Source organism: Camellia sinensis, unplaced genomic scaffold (assembly GCF_055761805.1).
Source record: "Camellia sinensis isolate YWXY unplaced genomic scaffold, ASM5576180v1 Unanchor1, whole genome shotgun sequence".
In the NCBI taxonomy this organism is placed as follows: domain Eukaryota; kingdom Viridiplantae; phylum Streptophyta; class Magnoliopsida; order Ericales; family Theaceae; genus Camellia; species Camellia sinensis.
In genome coordinates, this window is record NW_028128987.1 from 3,378,271 (window position 1) to 3,396,571 (window position 18,301).

Here is an 18,301-nt window from a genome sequence, read left to right on the forward strand (position 1 = left end):
TCACTACATAAAGCGTGGATTACAAACACGCTTTCACTGTTCACTACAGAAAGCGTGGATTACAACCACGCTTTTAACATTGTAAAATCCGTTTATATTTTTCAACATAAAATTGCCACAAAATATTTTTCATGTAAATTTTTTTTTTTCTGTTGTATTTTTTTTTCTGTTGTCTTTGTTCTGGTGTAATTTAGAAAATGGGTTTGTTAAACCCGTTTTCTAATACGGCTTTCCTAAAGGCATTTCAACGTAATTTTTTTTTTTCTGTTGTCTTTGTTCTGGTGATAATGTAATTCAGAAAATGGGGTTTACTAAAACCATTTTCTAATACGGCTTTCCTAAAGCCATTTTCATGTAAATATATATATATATATATATATATGTATATATATTTTTGTCTTTGTTTAGGTGATAATGTAATTCAAAAAAAATTTTTGGCTTTACTAAAGCCGTTCTCATGTTAATTTATTTTTTGTTTCTTTTGTCTTTATTTGGGGTTAGAAGGTGTAATTCAAAAAAAATTTTTGGCTTTACTAAAGTCGTTTTCATGTAAATTTTTTTTGTTTTTTCTTTTGTCTTTGTTTTGGGTTAGAAGGTGATAATGTAATTCAGAAATGTTTTTTGGCTTTACTAAAGCCGTTTTCATGTAAAAAAAAAAAAATTTCTTTTGTCTTTATTTTGGGTTAGAATGTGTAATTCAGGGGAAAAAAAATTGGCTTTACTAAAGCCGTTTTCATTTAATTTTTTTTTTCTTTTGTCTTTGTTTTGGGTTAGAAGGTGATAATGTTATTCAAGATTTTTTTTGGCTTTACTTAAGCCGTTTTCATTTAATTTTTTTTTTCTTTTGTCTTTGTTTTGGATTAGAAGGTGATAATGTAATTCAAAAAACTGGTTTAGTAAAACCGTTTTGTAGCCGTTTTCATTAAAAAAAATTTCTTTCGTCTTTGTTTTGGGTTAGAAGGTGATATACATGCTCTACTGTTCGAAGCACACCCACACACTCTGCACTTCGACGAACAACGACGAAGGGTGAGACGCGAAGAGCACCGCGGAGAAGGCCAAGAAGACGAAGGCCACTGCGAGAGCTGCAGCAAGAAGGAAGAAAATAAAGACCTCAAATTTTGGTGATGTATTTTTTACATATGAATGGTACTTTTTTCGTTTTTTGCTATATAATGTAACTTGTATGTAATTTGGTGTCTGATTACGAACAGGAACTTATGTAATATAAATATTGGGTTGGAGTTGATGTTATTGTGATTCAATTGGTTTCGCTTATTTCATAAGACTGATGTTGTGCAATGAATGAATGAATGGAAAGGTTATTTGTTTTATTCAATTGGTAGTATATTTTTTGTAAGAATGAGAACGTTATTTGTTATATTCAATGAATAATGGTTACATTTTTGGATTGTCACGATTGAGAAGATGAACAAGTTAAGAGAATGTATATTCCCCTAAAATAAATTTTGTCAACATTTTTGTAATAAAACTTAATACATAATATACGAAGTCACTAATTTACTAAACACTCATACGGGCATGAAAATAACATAACTGAAGTTGCAAATGTAACAGTTTTCAGTTACATAGGTAGTACAGACATAAGTCTCCCACAAAAATACATTTTGGACACCATGAACTGAACACACAATACATACATCGTGGACACCCTGAACTGAACACACAATACATAAACATAACAGTTAGATAGACAAATATTAGGCAGACAATCTGACAAACTCATTACGAAAACACTTAGTCTAACACATACATTACATATTAATGCATGACCTAATATTGCCGAAGTATAGACATAAACACCTAATTCGCGCTTAAATCGGGAATTTCAGAGTCTGAATAATCCGAAAGCTCAGGGTCAGAGACAAGTTCAGGATCCTCCATGATACCCTTGATAGCCGCAACATTTGGTTCTGTTTTGTTCTTCTGGGCATCCTTCTTAACTATGTATAGTTGCATATCGCGAGCTAACCTACGGCGCATTTGAGAAATCTCACGTCGTGGTCTTTCACATAGTCGATCAACATTATCAGGATCTTCCTTTTGGATCTCAACAGAACGTGCTTTTGGCACCTTAAGTTGATTTTCCTGACTTAAGGTTTCTAGCTGTACCCGCTCTATAAATAGTGCGGGCCACTTCAGACGAGCAGCGTCAGATAAACCATATCCTGTTTGATTGTCAGATGGCTCCATACATGAACCTCCTTGAACTCGATAATACTTGGGCATCAAAAAATGTCGCTTCCCAAACCTATCACGATAACCACAAGCATAATCTAACACAGGTATTGTTGTTTCATCTTCAGCATCACCACGTCCCCTTTCCCCTCCTCGTCGTGAATTGTCACCCCTTTTCAAGTTCCTACGCCTCTGCGATTCGCTCTCCCTCCCATGAATCGTGTAGCCATGCTAATTTTTTTAAACAAATGAATGATAATTTCGTAGGGCGAAATGAGTTGGAAGGTTGTGTCTTCACCTTTGGTCATTTATATAGTTGGTTATGAACGGTTTTAGAAAGACACAGAAGGAAAAAACCATAGAAAATAAATGCCTCTACATGACAATCCCACATATATGAACAAGGTATGAGTTGTCACTAGAATGAAAAAACAGAGAAAGTTCGTGTGGAACTCAACCCGGTCTAAAGAGGTCGGTGTGATTATGTTAAATTTGTAAGATATTATCTTAAGAGATGTGAGTGTAATTTATCCGATATGTTTTGATTTACGAATAGAAATATAAAATTTATAAAATACATCTAAAACAACAATTATAATATGTATAAGAAATGTATCAAACTCTAAGATTGATTACTTAATTAGTCATTTTATACCTTTTGTTTTATTTAGTCATTGAAATGAGATAGAATGACATAAAAATGGTCATTTTTTAGTCTCCCATCTAGAATCATTATTCCCTTATAATAATAAATGATTATTCCATTTATAATAAATTTTTATCTTAATATATCATTAAGGCAAATAATAATTTTTAATGATATTAAAAATATATTTCAATTACCAATTCTCATAAACTAGAAGTGTCAGCGGTTACATGAATTTCATAATATGAATTTCAATTCTCAATTCTCAATTATATGAATTTCATAAGATGACATTACCAATTCTCAATTATATGAATTTCAATTCTCATAATTTTATTCTTAATTAAAAAAAATTCCTTTTATTAACAAGCAAAAAATAAAATTTCCAATTCAACAAATATAGGTTGGTTTATTCACAATTCAAAATTTCAAACCCTAATTTTAAAAAATATAGACAGGATTCACAATTCACAATGCAAAAAATATAGACACGATTCAAAATTCAAAAACCTAATTTCTGAAACCCTAACCCTAATTTCTGATTTCACAATTCAAAGCCCTAATCCTAATTTATGATTCCACATTCAATTGAAAACCCTAGAAAATTTTCACAATTCAAAACCACAACATTTTACCAATTCAAAACCACACATTCACATTTTCACAAACACAATAAACGCATAAAATTCAAATGAGACAGATGTCATACCAGCGAGAGAGAGCAGCCCACGGACGGAGAGAGAGCAGAGAGAGAGAGTGAGAGCAGAGAAAGAGTCTGAGAGCAGAGGGAGAGCGAGAGCAAGAGTCTGAGAGCAGAGCAGAGGGGAGAGCGAGAGTCGAAAAAAACGTAAGTGTAAAAAACGTGATTGCAAATGAGGGGGCTTGGGGGGTTTTATATAAGTTGTAAAAGCGCATGGTTACGAACCACGCTTTCATTTAACCACGGATTTTACATTGTTGTTTTCAACAGCGAAAGCGTGATTGTGAATCACGTTTTCTTAAGAAAACAAATATGCACAGTGAAAGCGTAGTTTTGAACCACGTTTTCTTCAGAAAACAAAATTTAATTATAAGCACAGGAAAAGTGTGGTTTGAAACCACATTTTCTGAAGAAAACAAATTTTGCTTAAAAGCGTGCTTTCTAATCACGTTTTATGTATAAATGAAATTTCCTTAAAAGCGTGGTTACAAACCACGCTTTCTTAATTAAAAGCGTGGTTTGTAACCACGCGTTTACTATTTCACAAATTTTCCGCAGGAGGATCCTAGAAACAGTAAAAGCGTGGTTTGTAATAACGCTTTAGCCTAATTTGGAAATTCCGTTCAAACTAGGCCTAGTTTGAAAAATAAGTTGCTATTTTGGCTTAATTTGAGAAAAGCCTCCTAAACTTGCTATCTGTCGCAGGGAATGCACAAGAAGAACCCCCTCCCAAATATAGGTGTCCATTGCTCTAGTCCCAAAACCAAATTATGCCTACTGAATACATGTGTGTATATATACTCACACAATTATACAAATTTATAAATAAAAAATAACAAATTTATTAAGAAATAAGGTACTAACACCATATTATTAAACATTCGAAATGAAGTATCAACAAAGTCCAACTTCTTAAGTATTGTGAAAACACCAAAATAATTATTAAAAAAAAAAAAAAAAACTGCACTGACATTTCCTTTTTAAATTACCTTTTCTTACAAACAAATTAGGAGTAACAAAATCAAGGATCTAAAAAGTCCTGGAGTATTTCCTAATTTCATACATTATTGAAGATATGGAAACCAGATCTTTATTTAGCGTAGACCCACCAACAATCCTCTTTATGCAATCTGAGAGTCTTGTGTAATAAAGCAGCAGTTGCGTCAACGCAGCTCTTAATATCTCCATACCACACAAGAAGTTGCTGAAAGAAGTAATCACATCATTGTGCATCAACTCTATAGCACCTTTCCATCTACTCGCAAAGTCCTTTACGAGTGGCTCGACCTCTGAAACAGTACTATTTATTGGCCTCTCCGAGTCAGAAGTTGGGTCCTCGACTGATAACAACTTTGAAAATAAGTCCCCCTTCTCTAAAAAACACAGAATATTAAGATGCCATAGTGATGTTTAATACACTTACAGGCTCTGGTCTTCACAAACTTGATTAGATCGCTGAAATGCTCCACCAGTAATTCTTCCTATAAGGAATGAAGGCAAAATCAATGACTAATTGATTGAAAATCCCAAAACATCCACTGACATCTCACATTCAACGACTATAAATCAGAACTGACAAGTACCCGTCATCAAGGACATTTCGTTTAATGGTCATGGAAATCGACTCACTACCTACAACAAACTATATGCCTAACATTCATAAACTTTAAGAAACTAGATGTCGAACACTGTAGATCATCTTAGCCTCATAATATAACTTGGCCAACTTAGGCATTTGATTGTTTTACGACTTTGCACATCCATTAGGTTTTATATATATGAATCCAAATTGAATTAGCCATGAAAACCACATGCTGCCACCAGCAGGGACAGAGCCAGGAATCTATGATTGCGGGGCCAAAATCAAAGTATTGAACAAGTTTAAGCGGTTGGGTTAGGACAGATTTAAATAGTTTAAATAACATAATTAATAAAATCAACAAATCATTACTAAAAATAAATTAATAAATAATGAGAACACCCTAAATGTGTTCCAAGACCTTAAATTTGAATGGCTCACCATTAAAAATATGTAAAGTAGAAGTAGTATCACATATTTATCTAGTATATGAATGGTAATAAATTAAAGATTGCAGTGTACACAGACTTGTGAACTCTCATACTAATAAGTCAAAGAAAGAAATAGTTGAGCGAAGGGAAGAAATACTCACCCTTAAAGCGTGTTTCGTAACTACATAATGATTTGTAACAAAACTACAATGGCTCGTAACTTTTCTCACCATAGTAGTTCATAAAATTTTAATATTCATAACATAACCACAATGATTCGCAACTAAGTTTTTCTTATGGTGCACCCCTTCAAACATAACCACGATGAATCGTTGCTAACACCACAAAAAATCGTAACTTTAAAGAGTGTGTACCATAGATTTTTCCTTAAGTTAAGACTGAAAAAATAAATAGAGAACAGAGAAAAAATGGAAGTCAAATCAGAATGAAAAGAAGAAAAGGGTTGTTTGTTGACTGAATAAGAAAGAGGGAAAGAGAATTAATTAATTGTTTTAAGGAAAAAATACATTTCAAGGGGCCTTGTGAATTTAAATATAGTACATGAATAATAAAAAAAACAGCGCTCAAATAGTACACATTAACGTGTGTTTGAGAAGGAAAAGATTGAGTACACACCTAACCTTTGACATAGTGCACAAAGTGGTTGCCCCGAGACTTGAACCCATAACCTCAAGGTTATTAGGCCAAAGTTTTACCATTGAACCAATGGTCATAAATGAACATACAAAAAAAATTTGGAGGGGCCAAGTACAATTAAACTTCTAAACTGCCTACTACATGTATGTAGAAACTTTTGCTCAAGCTAAGAGGGGCCAGCCCCTCCCTCCCCACCTGTGGCCACTAGTACAAAACATTTCTGGTTAGAGGACGCTGCTCAAATAAATTAAAATCTCGTAACTGAAATCACGTAAGTCAAAAGAAGATGGTTTTACGTCATTAGATACAACAAAAGTGCAGTCAGTATTCCGGGAGTGATTCCATCAGGGAAACCCAGTTTCTCTGACTTGACTTCAACAATTTGCTTTATGTATGTAAGCAAGCCTTTAAGGACATTGGTTAGCGGCTAAGAAACACCTTCTAAGAAGGTGGCGGTGTCATGTCCGACACCGACACAACATGTCACTCATCGGACAGTTCCCAAGACCTGTTCCGACATACATACAAACATGTCCAATTTATTAAAAAATTATAGACTTGGACATGCTTCAAACACTTGGGAACACGTGCTTATCGCATTCACAAACATAAAACACCTTACGAATTTGAATAAAATAATTTAGAATCCAATTATAGAAGAAAATTAACTTAGATTTACACATATTTTCCTTCTCTAGAGTTTATAATTAAGTATTCATATATATGACATAATAATTGTTTTCCTTATATAAGCCATGTAACAAATACGTAAAATTATAAATTTTGCACATCCACCACGTCCCGTCATACATTTTTTGAAAAATTGTGTGTCGGTGTGCCAGGGTCATGTAGTGTTGTGTCACATGTCCATGTCCGTGCTTCTTAGGTTAATGGTTGCTTACCACAAAAACTGCTGTGTGGTTCTTCAGCAGTTCCTCAAAGTGCAGTTGAATCTTCCCACCTTCCGGACAAGCTTCCTGCAAATCAAACCATAAATATTTGAATCTGCCAGAACTCCAGAGGGATTAACCCATTTTTTAGCATCTTAGTTAATAAGTTACGCATTACATCACAAAGGACATTGTATCTGAGACAAACTATTTATCCACCTTTAATTGATGCTTCCTTAATTTAAGACAAAACAGATACATGACAGTTACCTTCAATACAGTAATTGTCATATCATAATTGTTTATTAGGAAAACAGTCTGTAGCTTTGGCTTTGGAAACATTTTCGCAAGCTTGACAAGCAAGTCATCAGCAGCCATTCTCAGTCTTTCCAAGTTCAGTTCAAGCTGGAAATATTAGAAGGCAGAATATTAAAGTAATCATTGTGATCACAATTTAATAAAGAAAAAATTTTAGTACTCGGAAGTATGTCTAACCTGACCATCTCCATATTCAACATTAAGATGAATAAGTGAGGCAGTAAACTCAGCATAGCGCCTCACCACATAGTGAGGATGGACATCATCTTCCCATAATGTCTTGACATTTGCAGTACGCAAGCTGCTCAGGTGCATGTCAAATACCATTTTGAAACGAGGCCATAAAGCAATGTTGACCTGCACAGATTCATTAGAGAATATTTCCATTGATCTAAATTGAGATCATTCCATTGTCAAGGTAAACAAAATCAGAAATAATTATGACTTCTCACAAATATTGGGTTTACAACAAAAGACGGCTGATATTTCATTCAAAGAAATTCAGCAAAAGCATAATCCAGGGAACTTTCTAATTATGGGTGAACCCATTCAGCAAAATTCCACTATTGATATCGTATGTTCATAAAAGTATCATCAAATTAATCCTGTTTGTGGGATAATATCATTTAATTATAGATCTCAATAATTTCTACATGCAATCAATATTCCCAATGGCATCATAAGCTAACGCTCAATTTGACTAGTTATATTGGCACTTGCAGTTGTGGGTAAAAGCTGGTGCAAAAAATAACCATTACCTAAGTCACACCTCATCCCTTTCCCCTAAAATTGACTACAATGATTCTACACCTTTTCTTCTTTTCTGCCTTTTTAAAGTATAATAAACAAACAGAAATAATGTACAAATAAGAAATGCATATCCTCAGGCAGTAGAAATGCTGCCTAATACCAACCTCAACCAGAAAAAGGTTTGGAAGGTGCTATCACTAGTCCATGACCAAAAGGAGGACATACCTCCATGAACCTAAGTACATAACACAGTGCCCTAGCCAACGTTGATACCAATATACAAGTCTGGAACACACCACTAAATAGACAAGTTACTGTGCAATTTATTTTTATTTCAAAAATTAAGTGTTTCAATAAATAAAATCCTATCACCTACTTCACCCACTTAAACCTACTCCACTAAACCTAACCCACTACACCACTACCACCTCACCTACTCCACTAAACCTAACCCACTACACCACTACCACCTCCACTTCACCTACTCCTTACCTACTACACACTCACCCTCTTCTATATATAGGAATCATGAATCATTGTAATATATATAACATTACATCAATCAATAATACATAATTCATTCTCTCTATTTCTCTATACATCAAATTTTACATGGTATCAGAGCAGGTTTAGAACCTAATATTTTCGCTTCACCGGCGGGCGGCAACCTCACCTTAGCCGTCCGCCGGACCTCAACCTAGTCTGCTAAAATTTTCTACACGTACCTTGAAATTTCCTTTCTTCAACCTGCTGAGTGCACAAACCACAGACAGCACACCGTATTTTGCTTTTTCTGACTTGGTTGGGTTCAGCGTTTGGTACCTGGTTGAGGAGGGAGGTTGCGCCGCCATCAATTGGGGGGGACGATGGCGTCCTGTCAGTGTCGCTGTGTGTGTCTAATAGTAATACCAGCTGCAGCTACAAATACGCCTCCGATATTTCCATTGTCGTCGATTCTCGATCTGAGAGGAAGTACAGGAAGAAGAAGGAGATTTTCGGGCATTTCTTCCACAAGCCCTAGCTTTAGCTTCAGGGGAAGACAAAGACAATGCCTCCTCTTCAACAGAAATTCTGAGTCCACTTGTACTACTAGTGGTCCCTTTCATCGATGCAACTCTCAACTGGGCGGAGACCTTGCCCCTGCTACCTCTGCAGCCTACGGAGTGCTTCTCCTTGTTGGTGGTCTTTTTGCCTATACAAGAACAGGAAGCAAAGGATCGCTTCTAGGAGGCCTTACTGGTGGATCTCTAATGGCTGCAGCGTACTTTCTTATGCAAGCATCAGAGATGAAGGAAATAGGGGATGCCCTTGCGTTTGGATCCACCTTCCTCTTTGCGTCTGTATTTGGTATAAGATTGGCAGCTACTCGCAAAATAATGCCCGCAGGGCCTTTGTTAGGTCTTTCCATCTGTGCGTTGGCTGTGTCTCTTAAGGAGCATAAAGAAGAAAAGAGAAAACCAAACAGGGGAGGCTCTCTCTATCTTTCTGATTTTTGGTGAGACCAAACCCACGGTCTCTCTCTCTCAAACAACAAAGTCACACGCTGTTCTTTCTTTTCTTTTCTTTATTTTCCACTTTCACACCCACAACCTTTTTTTAATCAACCCACTCAACTTTCTTTTATTTTAATATATATCTATATATATATATATGTTTCTTATAATATATTGCACAGACTCCGTCTACTTTTGCACAAACCCATTTTCTTTTCTTCTTTTCTTTCTTTATTTATTTCTTTCTTTTCATTCCTTTATTACATCTATACCCATATCCATCATCACACTCTTTCTTTATTTATTTCTTTTAATCACCTTTTGCACCTCCCTCACCGACTCCCTCACCACAAAATAGAATTTTTTATTTATTTATCTTATCTTTTTTATGTTCCATTTTTCACAAAAAATAAAAATAAAAATAAAAATAATAATATAGCTTTGCACACCAAACCATATTTTATTCATCTTAGGGATCAACCCCGATCAAAAAAAAAAAACCACACACAATCAATCAAAACAAAACACCCAAAGATTTGTTTTCTTTTCTGCAGCCGGCCACCCATCGACCTCACTTCTTCGCCTATTCCGCCGGTCTTTTCTTCTTGCCTCCGTCCTGGGCGGCCCTTGACGGTGTTGCCTCTATGTTTCCCACTCCACTGGGCACGATCACTCCACCCTGCTCCTCCACTACAGCATATGGCGGACCTCCAAATCGGAACATCACGGTGGCCTTCCGCTTCAGCTCCTTATTTTCCGCCTTTAGCACACTTATCTCTGCTCGCGCATCCTTATACATGCGTTGGAGCAGAGCCAGTTGGGCGTTTAGCTGCTGCACCTCATTTGTTCTACTCTGCAGCCGGTTCGACAAATTTGTAACCGCAGTCATGGTTTCCACACATGACTTCAATGTATACTGATTGGCCTCCACATCCGACTGCACTGCCATTCTTTGCTCCACAGACCGCATAGGAAAGTTCAACGGAGCAAACTCCGGGGCACTTGGTTGAGGTTCCAGTGCCACCACACCAGTTATCTCTCTTGTTGACTCGTTGAGGTCGGGAAAGAGAGTGAGCAGACCACGGGACGAAGAGGCCATATTCTGGGTAGCTGAACGGGAAGACGAGGCCATGTTATGGGTTGCTGAGTGTTTCAGAGAAAGGTTGGTTACAGAATGGCAACAGAGTGTTCCAGAATCTCTTTCTCAGAAACGGAAGAGTTTTTTCAAAGGATTTTCGGCGGTTTCAGACTGGTTTGCACAGCCTCCGCCTCAATCTTGGTTAAATAGCCGAGGCCGACACGCCACTCTGTCGCTCACGTGCCTCGCCGCGTCTCCGGCTCACCTTTTGATGGCTCGACGCTTTCTGTCAGGCACGCCTTTTGATGAAGTGGGCGCGCCTTTTGAGGGCGTGACTTTTGAGGGCTCACTATATATATCCATATATATATATATTTGGGCAGCCTATATACACCATCATACAGTGTATTTTTTAAGGGTCCGACAAGACTCTGTAAACTGTCCCGACATTGATTCCGGTTAGCTCCTTCAAGGGTCCGACAAGACTCTGTAAACTGTCCCGACATTGATTTCGGTTAGTTTCTACAAGGGTCCAGCAAGACTCCGTAAACTGTCACAACAACTATCACAACATTGTCTGCTACAACGGTCCGACATGACCCCATAAACTGTCTTCTACATCGGTCTGACACAACCATCCAGTGTCCTCTACAACGTTATGACACCACCATACAGTGTCTTCACCATCGGTCTGACACGACCATACAGTGTCTCCTATCCTCTTTTCTTTTATGTATTCGTCTATTTTCTTGTTTTGTTACTCTCTCCAAACTCAAGTTGGCTAGTTCCTATCCCCCTTGAGTTTGCGGGGGGCTGTTAAAACCTATCACCTACTTCACCCACTTAAACCTACTCCACTAAACCTAACCCACTACACCACTACCACCTCACCTACTCCACTAAACCTAACCCACTACACCACTACCACCTCCACTTCACCTACTCCTTACCTACTACACACTCACCCTCTTCTATATATAGGAATCATGAATCATTGTAATATATATAACATTACATCAATCAATAATACATAATTCATTCTCTCTATTTCTCTATACATCAAATTTTACATAAAATATATAAAAAAAAAAAAAAAGGCCAATTGCAGAAACCACAGGATAAGTACAAAAATGAGAAAGAGAGTATGATAGAACAAGCAACTTCATCATGCAGAACTAAAATAATTACATGACAAACTAAATCAACGATAATTACCTTATCTAAATATGAATCCAAGCATGGAACCCGCCTTCGCGACATAATGAGCTGGAAAGCAAAAGAATGTGAGTGACAAAAAGTCTTACATAGCTACTTTCATCAAATTTCAAATCCTAACCAACTATAAATCATCACAAATTGACATATAAATAGGCAGAGGCCAACACACACAAACAGATGGAAATAACTTTTGGAGTATCAGAATCCTTGATTAGTACTTGCTTTGGATTTCAAACAACTATAGGAAGAAGCTGTAAGCATATGTTTGTGAATATTATGGAATTTGATTTTGACCAAGAAATATGAACAGAGCAACAATGTTAAGCTAAATGGAAGTTCAATCATTTGGGCAATCTCAGTCAATAATTCAATTTAATTTCACATCATCTTCGAAGGGAAAGCCTAGAAGTTCAGTTCGAAGGGAGATCAATTTCAATTTATACTTTGGCATTCATATTTCAAAGTCCACGGCAATCCTAAAATTTCTTACAAAAGACATTTGATACAGACGATACAGGCTTCACAAAGGGTATTTTTGAAACAGGAGTTGTTTCATCAAAATGACAGCATTCTTCTGTCGGTGCCATACGATATGCAGTGTTAGTAAATAAGCTCATACATGTGCATTCACACGCTTATATTGGGTATTATTTGGGTTGTCTTTTACCATAGTTAATTTAGTTTTGTAATAGAGCAAGTTAATTAATGGTATGTGTCTTTAGGACACCTTTCGGGCTTCAATTTTGTACAGAAACAGTAGCGTGCACATCTGAACGAATTGCCTCCCAATCGAACAAGGATGGATTTTCTGTCGTAATTCTTGGAGAGTGAAAAGCATCTGTTCTTTCAAATGCAAAGCTTACTTGATATAAGGCGGAACTTGACTCCAATGATGTCACTGTTTGAGCACATATTGTCTTTCAAGAAATCTGAACTAGCTTGTGGACGGTTTAGGTTATTCTTGAGAGCTATACATAGTTGTCCTTCAACTACTATGTATAGTGGATTGTTAGAGAGAATATCCTTGGTATTTCTAAGTCTCTAGAGTAACGATCATATTAAAGCACACACAATCATTGTTGGAGAGCACACATCGGGCATCTATGGATAATGGATCTAGAAGGCTGCAGCTTGATCTTGATTGTGGGTTCACGGCATGTGAGGGAGAGCAAATTGTTGAAGATCAAGGAGATAGAATAGACTGAGAGCCTGGGACGACGGAACTGCTCTGGGTTTTAAGCATTTAAGATCTTGGTCTAGGTCTTGTAACTAGTTCTTGATATGTTTTACAAGTGGAAATGTTAGTGGAATTTACCTTCGAGGACGAAGGTTTTCCCACTATAAATCATTTGTCTCCTATGTGCATGATTGATCTCTATCACTGAATATGTGGAAACAAATTTTAAAACAATTATCAATCATAAAGTGGTACAATCAATGATACTTGAAATATATTGTTTTAATTTCTAAAAATTTATTCTCACACGATATATTGCATTTCTAACAATCACAGATTAGAGCAGAAAAATTGGGAGCAGATACAAACGTGAGACCAAAATAGAGGTAATGTGGTGATCAAAGACAAGGCCAGCTCGATTAACCAGATGTGTTGCAGTATCAAGTCAGACCAGAAGATTTTTCATTAAAGAGTACCAGTAGCAAGAGTCCTTAACCAACTCAACTAACTTTCCTCACTGCTAGTAGAAGCTTACCAGCCTCTGATATATCCACAAACTAGGAATAGCAAACAACCAACACAAATATTAGAGAGCAGCAAAATTGGGAGCAGATCCAAACGTGAGACCAAAATAGAGATAATGTGGAGATCAAAGACAAGGCCAGCTCGATTAACCAGATCTCTTGCAGTATCAAGTCAGACCAAAAGATTTTGCATTAAAGAATACCAGTAGCAAGAATCCTTAACCAACTGAACTAACTTTCCTCACTGCTAATAGAAGCTTACTAGCCTCCGATATATCCACAAACTAGGAATAGCGAACAACCAACACAAATATCTGGTTTCTACTCAATCAGAGCCAAGGTATAACACTGGATCAACCCAAAAGGAAAGAGCCAACAAATGCCTAACAGAAATACAATTTAATATAACCAAATCATTTTAGAAAATTGGAAAACAAGGTTGAAATGACACAAAAACTGATTTCTAAACACTTCTTGAACAAAGAACCAAACAAAATTAGCACACACGCGAGCGCACCAAAAAAAAGAACTTGGGTAATAGCCCCAATAGGCTAGTTGGCACCTTCACTTTCCTATAGAATAGAAAAATGCTCCAAACAAGGAATGAAATCCAGAATTCATAATATAGGCCCCTTTTTTTTTTTTTTCCAAAAATCAACGGAAAATAGAAAATAGATCCAATAACTTGAAAAAATTTAAGAATTTAGAAGTAGCAACCCCGCACCTAGTCGACCATGGTGGTACTTTATTTAGGTCGAGAACGGCGATGAGATCCTCCCTATGTGACGATCACGGTCGACTTATTGCTATGATACCAACTAAGGTTTATCATAAAGGTGAAGAAGAACAACATATCCATTTGAACATCAAGCCAAATCTCTCATCTTAATGTCTACAAACCCTAGAAACTTTCTCCAACAAATGAGTACATAGCCCAATAATATTTTGTTCACCTAAATCTGCCAGAAATCCTGGTCAAGGCAGTTTCAAAAATGTTGTCCTGCATTGACATGACAAAGTGGAAAGGGCAGCTTAGCCCAATGAAGATTTTCATTAGTGTCCCTGTTGATGTGAGTTCAAGAGACGAAAATAGCCTCTCAAAAAATGGGGGCAATAAGGTTGCATAAATCTTGCCCTCCATTGATCCTGCTTAGGTTGCCCTTTTTTTATCGGCATGACAAAGCTAGCAAATAGCCATGTAGACCCATTAGTCCACTCAAATTGAATTGTCTTATCAATTAATTATTATTGAGCATAACTTGACATTTCAAGAACACTAGCTCTGGTCTATTTCTATCCATATTTACAATAAACAAACCTAAGATGATGAAATTACATGGAACTGATAAAAGGAAATACTTCATCATGAATGGAACTAGAGATACATCTATCATTATAAAACATCCAATATCAATTTCTTCACACTATTTCTTAATACATTATATAGCTTTCAAAGCGAAATTCTGGAGCTAATGCATGGTGAAGAGGTGTATACACATACATACATATGATTTGAGCACTCTTCATACAGCATTTAATGGAGAAAAACTACACATATTAAGGGAACTTGAAAGAGTAATACCAAAATGTAGAAAATTACCTGATGATGGTGTATAATGCGAATCATAAGCATCAGACCAATTGCATCAAAACAATTTGGAAGGATTGAATTAAAGTGTTCATCAATTACTGCAATTGGACCTTGACAACACCAAAGTTAAAGCGTATGTCAAGCTATAATCATGCATCCAAATATTTTCTACAACCTAAGTAGCACAACCAAGCCAACATGATAATTTTCAACAAATGCAAGACACGATATGCTTTGGACACATTAAAATTTTATATTTTTATAAACTTATTATGGGGGTATTTGGGATGATCTAAATGAGTATATTTTTTGACTTTTTACGAAAAGATGTGCAGAAAAGTAAAAAGGTGATGTGACCCAAATAAGTGCACTTATATAGTGCATGCTAAATAGCCCCTATATGTCAAATATGTGAATAGTTTATTCAAAGGTAATTGGAAAAGGGGGGAAAAAAAGGGGAAAAAAAAAAATAGCAAAACAGTAACTAAAATTAAAAGCCATATAGATCAAGAAATCATTCACGTGACAATTTTATTCTCAATAATGCAAAACAATTGCCGAACATAAAATACATGTGATATAATCATATCATAAATGTTTTAAAACATATTTAAAGTGCACAAGTTGCATTAAAACATTGTTACTATAAAGAGATTCATCACATAGATCCTGTTCAGAGGGTTCAAGAAGTGTAGTTAAGTGTTCGCTAAGTGTCTAATATTATGAATTTAAAATTTTAATTAAGGCACATTGAAGAAGTGCCAGACACGCTTTTAGAAGCTTCTGCATAGTGTCGGTGTCCAACACGACATGCCTTCACCGTAGAAGTGTTTGTGATTCTTAGCCTGCAAATACAATAATTATATCCAAAGCATTGTTCTTTGATAAGAAAAACATTTTATCGTTCCAAATTTCATAAAGGTAATGGAAGTTTGCTATTGTCATTGCAAAATGACTTGAAATTCAAGAACTATGAAGATGATGAAAGCTCTCCATATCTAGCAATGGTTTCTCATGATGTATAGAAGAAGATTTCAAGTAGAGAATGTGACAATTTGTAAGCAACAAGATCCATCTCACAGAAAGCCAGCTGCTCAAAATTTGTAGGAAATGCTATTAGGGAATATTTCAAGTTTTGTATACAATCAATGAAAATGGCTAATAGCATATACCAGTACCTGCAAATATTTCATGAAAAACGGATTCTTCCCCAAAGAAATCGTCACAAAAAAGATACCTGTATAATGAGAAAAGCAAAAGGTCAATATGCATATATTTGGTGTATTAAATCACTGATACAGTGAATTCAGTATTGACTAGAATTTAAATACAATATGAGGGACAAAGAAAACAAATGTACTCAGAACTAGCAGTATCCATAAGCAGCTTGTGCAAGCTCCTAAATAGGACTTCATAAGGATACTTGTGGGAGCTAGCTTCAGCTATATGCGGAATCAATGCAGGTTCATCAATTTCCTGATATAGTAAATATTCAATAATGAAGCCAATTTCTCTATAAAAAAATATAATAAAATACATGAAATTTTCTTAGTACAATGCAGCTGTCCAAACTTCCAAATCATAGTTATAATGGACATCTTTTTTATTATTATTTAACAAATCACATGTCAGTAGTTTGGTAACAAGCAAAGATCAATAATTTGTATCACAATGTTGTTTCAGTAAGCTTCGCAACAGAAACATTTTGGAAACATAAGGGAAACGATAAAAAACTTTGGAAATGTTTGGAAACAAAAAGTAAAACACACATATATGTATCCAAGCTTATTAATTAAATAATTGAACATGTTGAGCTCTACACATTTCTTTACGTAAGGGGCATAAGTATGCAATGCAGAAGTAACTTCAAAACCAATAATTGTTAAATTAATGCTAAATGTGCATATGGTTCCAACTATAGAAGGTTTTACAAAATTATCGGGAAAAAAATAATAGGACAAATTACAGCAGTAGTCCCTGCAATTTATCTTTTTTCATTTTGGTCCCTATTATTTCAATTTGCTCAATTTTGCCCCTTAATTTTACGGATTGTGTCATATTAGTCCAATAAATAACGGCTGTTAAGTTTGATGGACGGATAAACATATGATGTTTCAATTCGGCCCATATAGTTTACAAGATGTGTCAATTTAGTCCCTGTTGTTTTGATTTTCCTAGGAACCAAATTGACACATTCTATAAACTACAGGGACCAAATTGAAACATCATTTGATTTTCCGTCCATCAAACTTAACCGCCATTAGTTATTGGACTAATATGACACAATCCGTAAAATTAAAGGGCAAAATTGATCAAATTGAAACAACGGGGACCAAAATGAAAAAACAGGTAAACTACAAGGACCATTTGCATAATTTACCCAAAATAATAACATTTGGAGATTAACAATAAACAAAAAGGTTTCCAAGGTGTTGAAGGTCCATTGGGAAATTAGGTTCAATAAGGTCAATGAAACTAGAAGCTCTTAAATAAAAACTATAAAGGGTTACTTGAGGAATGAGGTTTACCAGTCAAAGAGAACCTAAGCAATGCAAGTTTCCAGTGGTAGGGATCAGAGGAAAAAATACCAGTGAAAATTTTTACAAAAAATGGTATTTATAATAACAATTAAAGAGAATTAGTGGCTTAATCATCTCCTTTTTCTCTTCTCCTCTCTATGTTTGCGGGTTCTCTACAAATCTATGATTTTCTTTTGTTCGCAAATATTTTTTCAAATATAAAGAAGCAAATGGATGTACCCTACAAGGCCTCAAAACAATTCACTGTTTTGGTGAGTTCGGTAGAAATATTGAAATTTGGGTATTTCACTAATGTGTTGGGTTGGTTTCCAGGAAAACAGAAACTTTTCGACTTGATGAAAACGAAATGAAATTTTGTTCCTTGGTACACATAATCGAAGGATGGAACCTATATAAAAATTGCCTTGTGAACTATAAGGGTGGTTCATAAATATATGGATGAACAGATATCTACAATTTTGGTATTTCCATCTTTGTTTTTCATCATAATCTCTGCTTTAAAAGATTTTC

At 35.7% G+C, this 18,301-nt stretch overlaps 1 protein-coding gene and 1 long non-coding RNA gene across 2 annotated transcripts in view; both read right to left on the minus strand.

Moving 5' to 3' along the window:
- Window positions 1-4,385: 4,385 nt before the first annotated feature.
- LOC145788629 (vacuolar protein sorting-associated protein 52 A-like) overlaps window positions 4,386-18,301 on the minus strand; it is a 43,204-nt gene continuing 29,288 nt past the window's right edge. Inside the window, exons 13-21 of the mRNA XM_082910874.1 lie at window positions 16,612-16,727; window positions 16,430-16,488; window positions 15,261-15,361; window positions 11,957-12,007; window positions 7,598-7,777; window positions 7,373-7,507; window positions 7,115-7,189; window positions 4,969-5,026; window positions 4,386-4,885 (exon numbers count right to left, since the gene is read on the minus strand). Of these exons, the coding sequence (XP_082767000.1) occupies window positions 4,575-4,885; window positions 4,969-5,026; window positions 7,115-7,189; window positions 7,373-7,507; window positions 7,598-7,777; window positions 11,957-12,007; window positions 15,261-15,361; window positions 16,430-16,488; window positions 16,612-16,727 (1,086 nt within the window). The 3' untranslated portion in view covers window positions 4,386-4,574. The remainder of the gene's footprint in view (window positions 4,886-4,968; window positions 5,027-7,114; window positions 7,190-7,372; window positions 7,508-7,597; window positions 7,778-11,956; window positions 12,008-15,260; window positions 15,362-16,429; window positions 16,489-16,611; window positions 16,728-18,301) is intronic.
- Window positions 8,529-11,778, minus strand: LOC145814258 (uncharacterized). The gene is made up of 2 exons (XR_014357603.1): window positions 11,633-11,778; window positions 8,529-11,590 (listed from the first exon to the last, which is right to left on the minus strand). It is a non-coding gene; the product is annotated as an uncharacterized LOC145814258 (long non-coding RNA).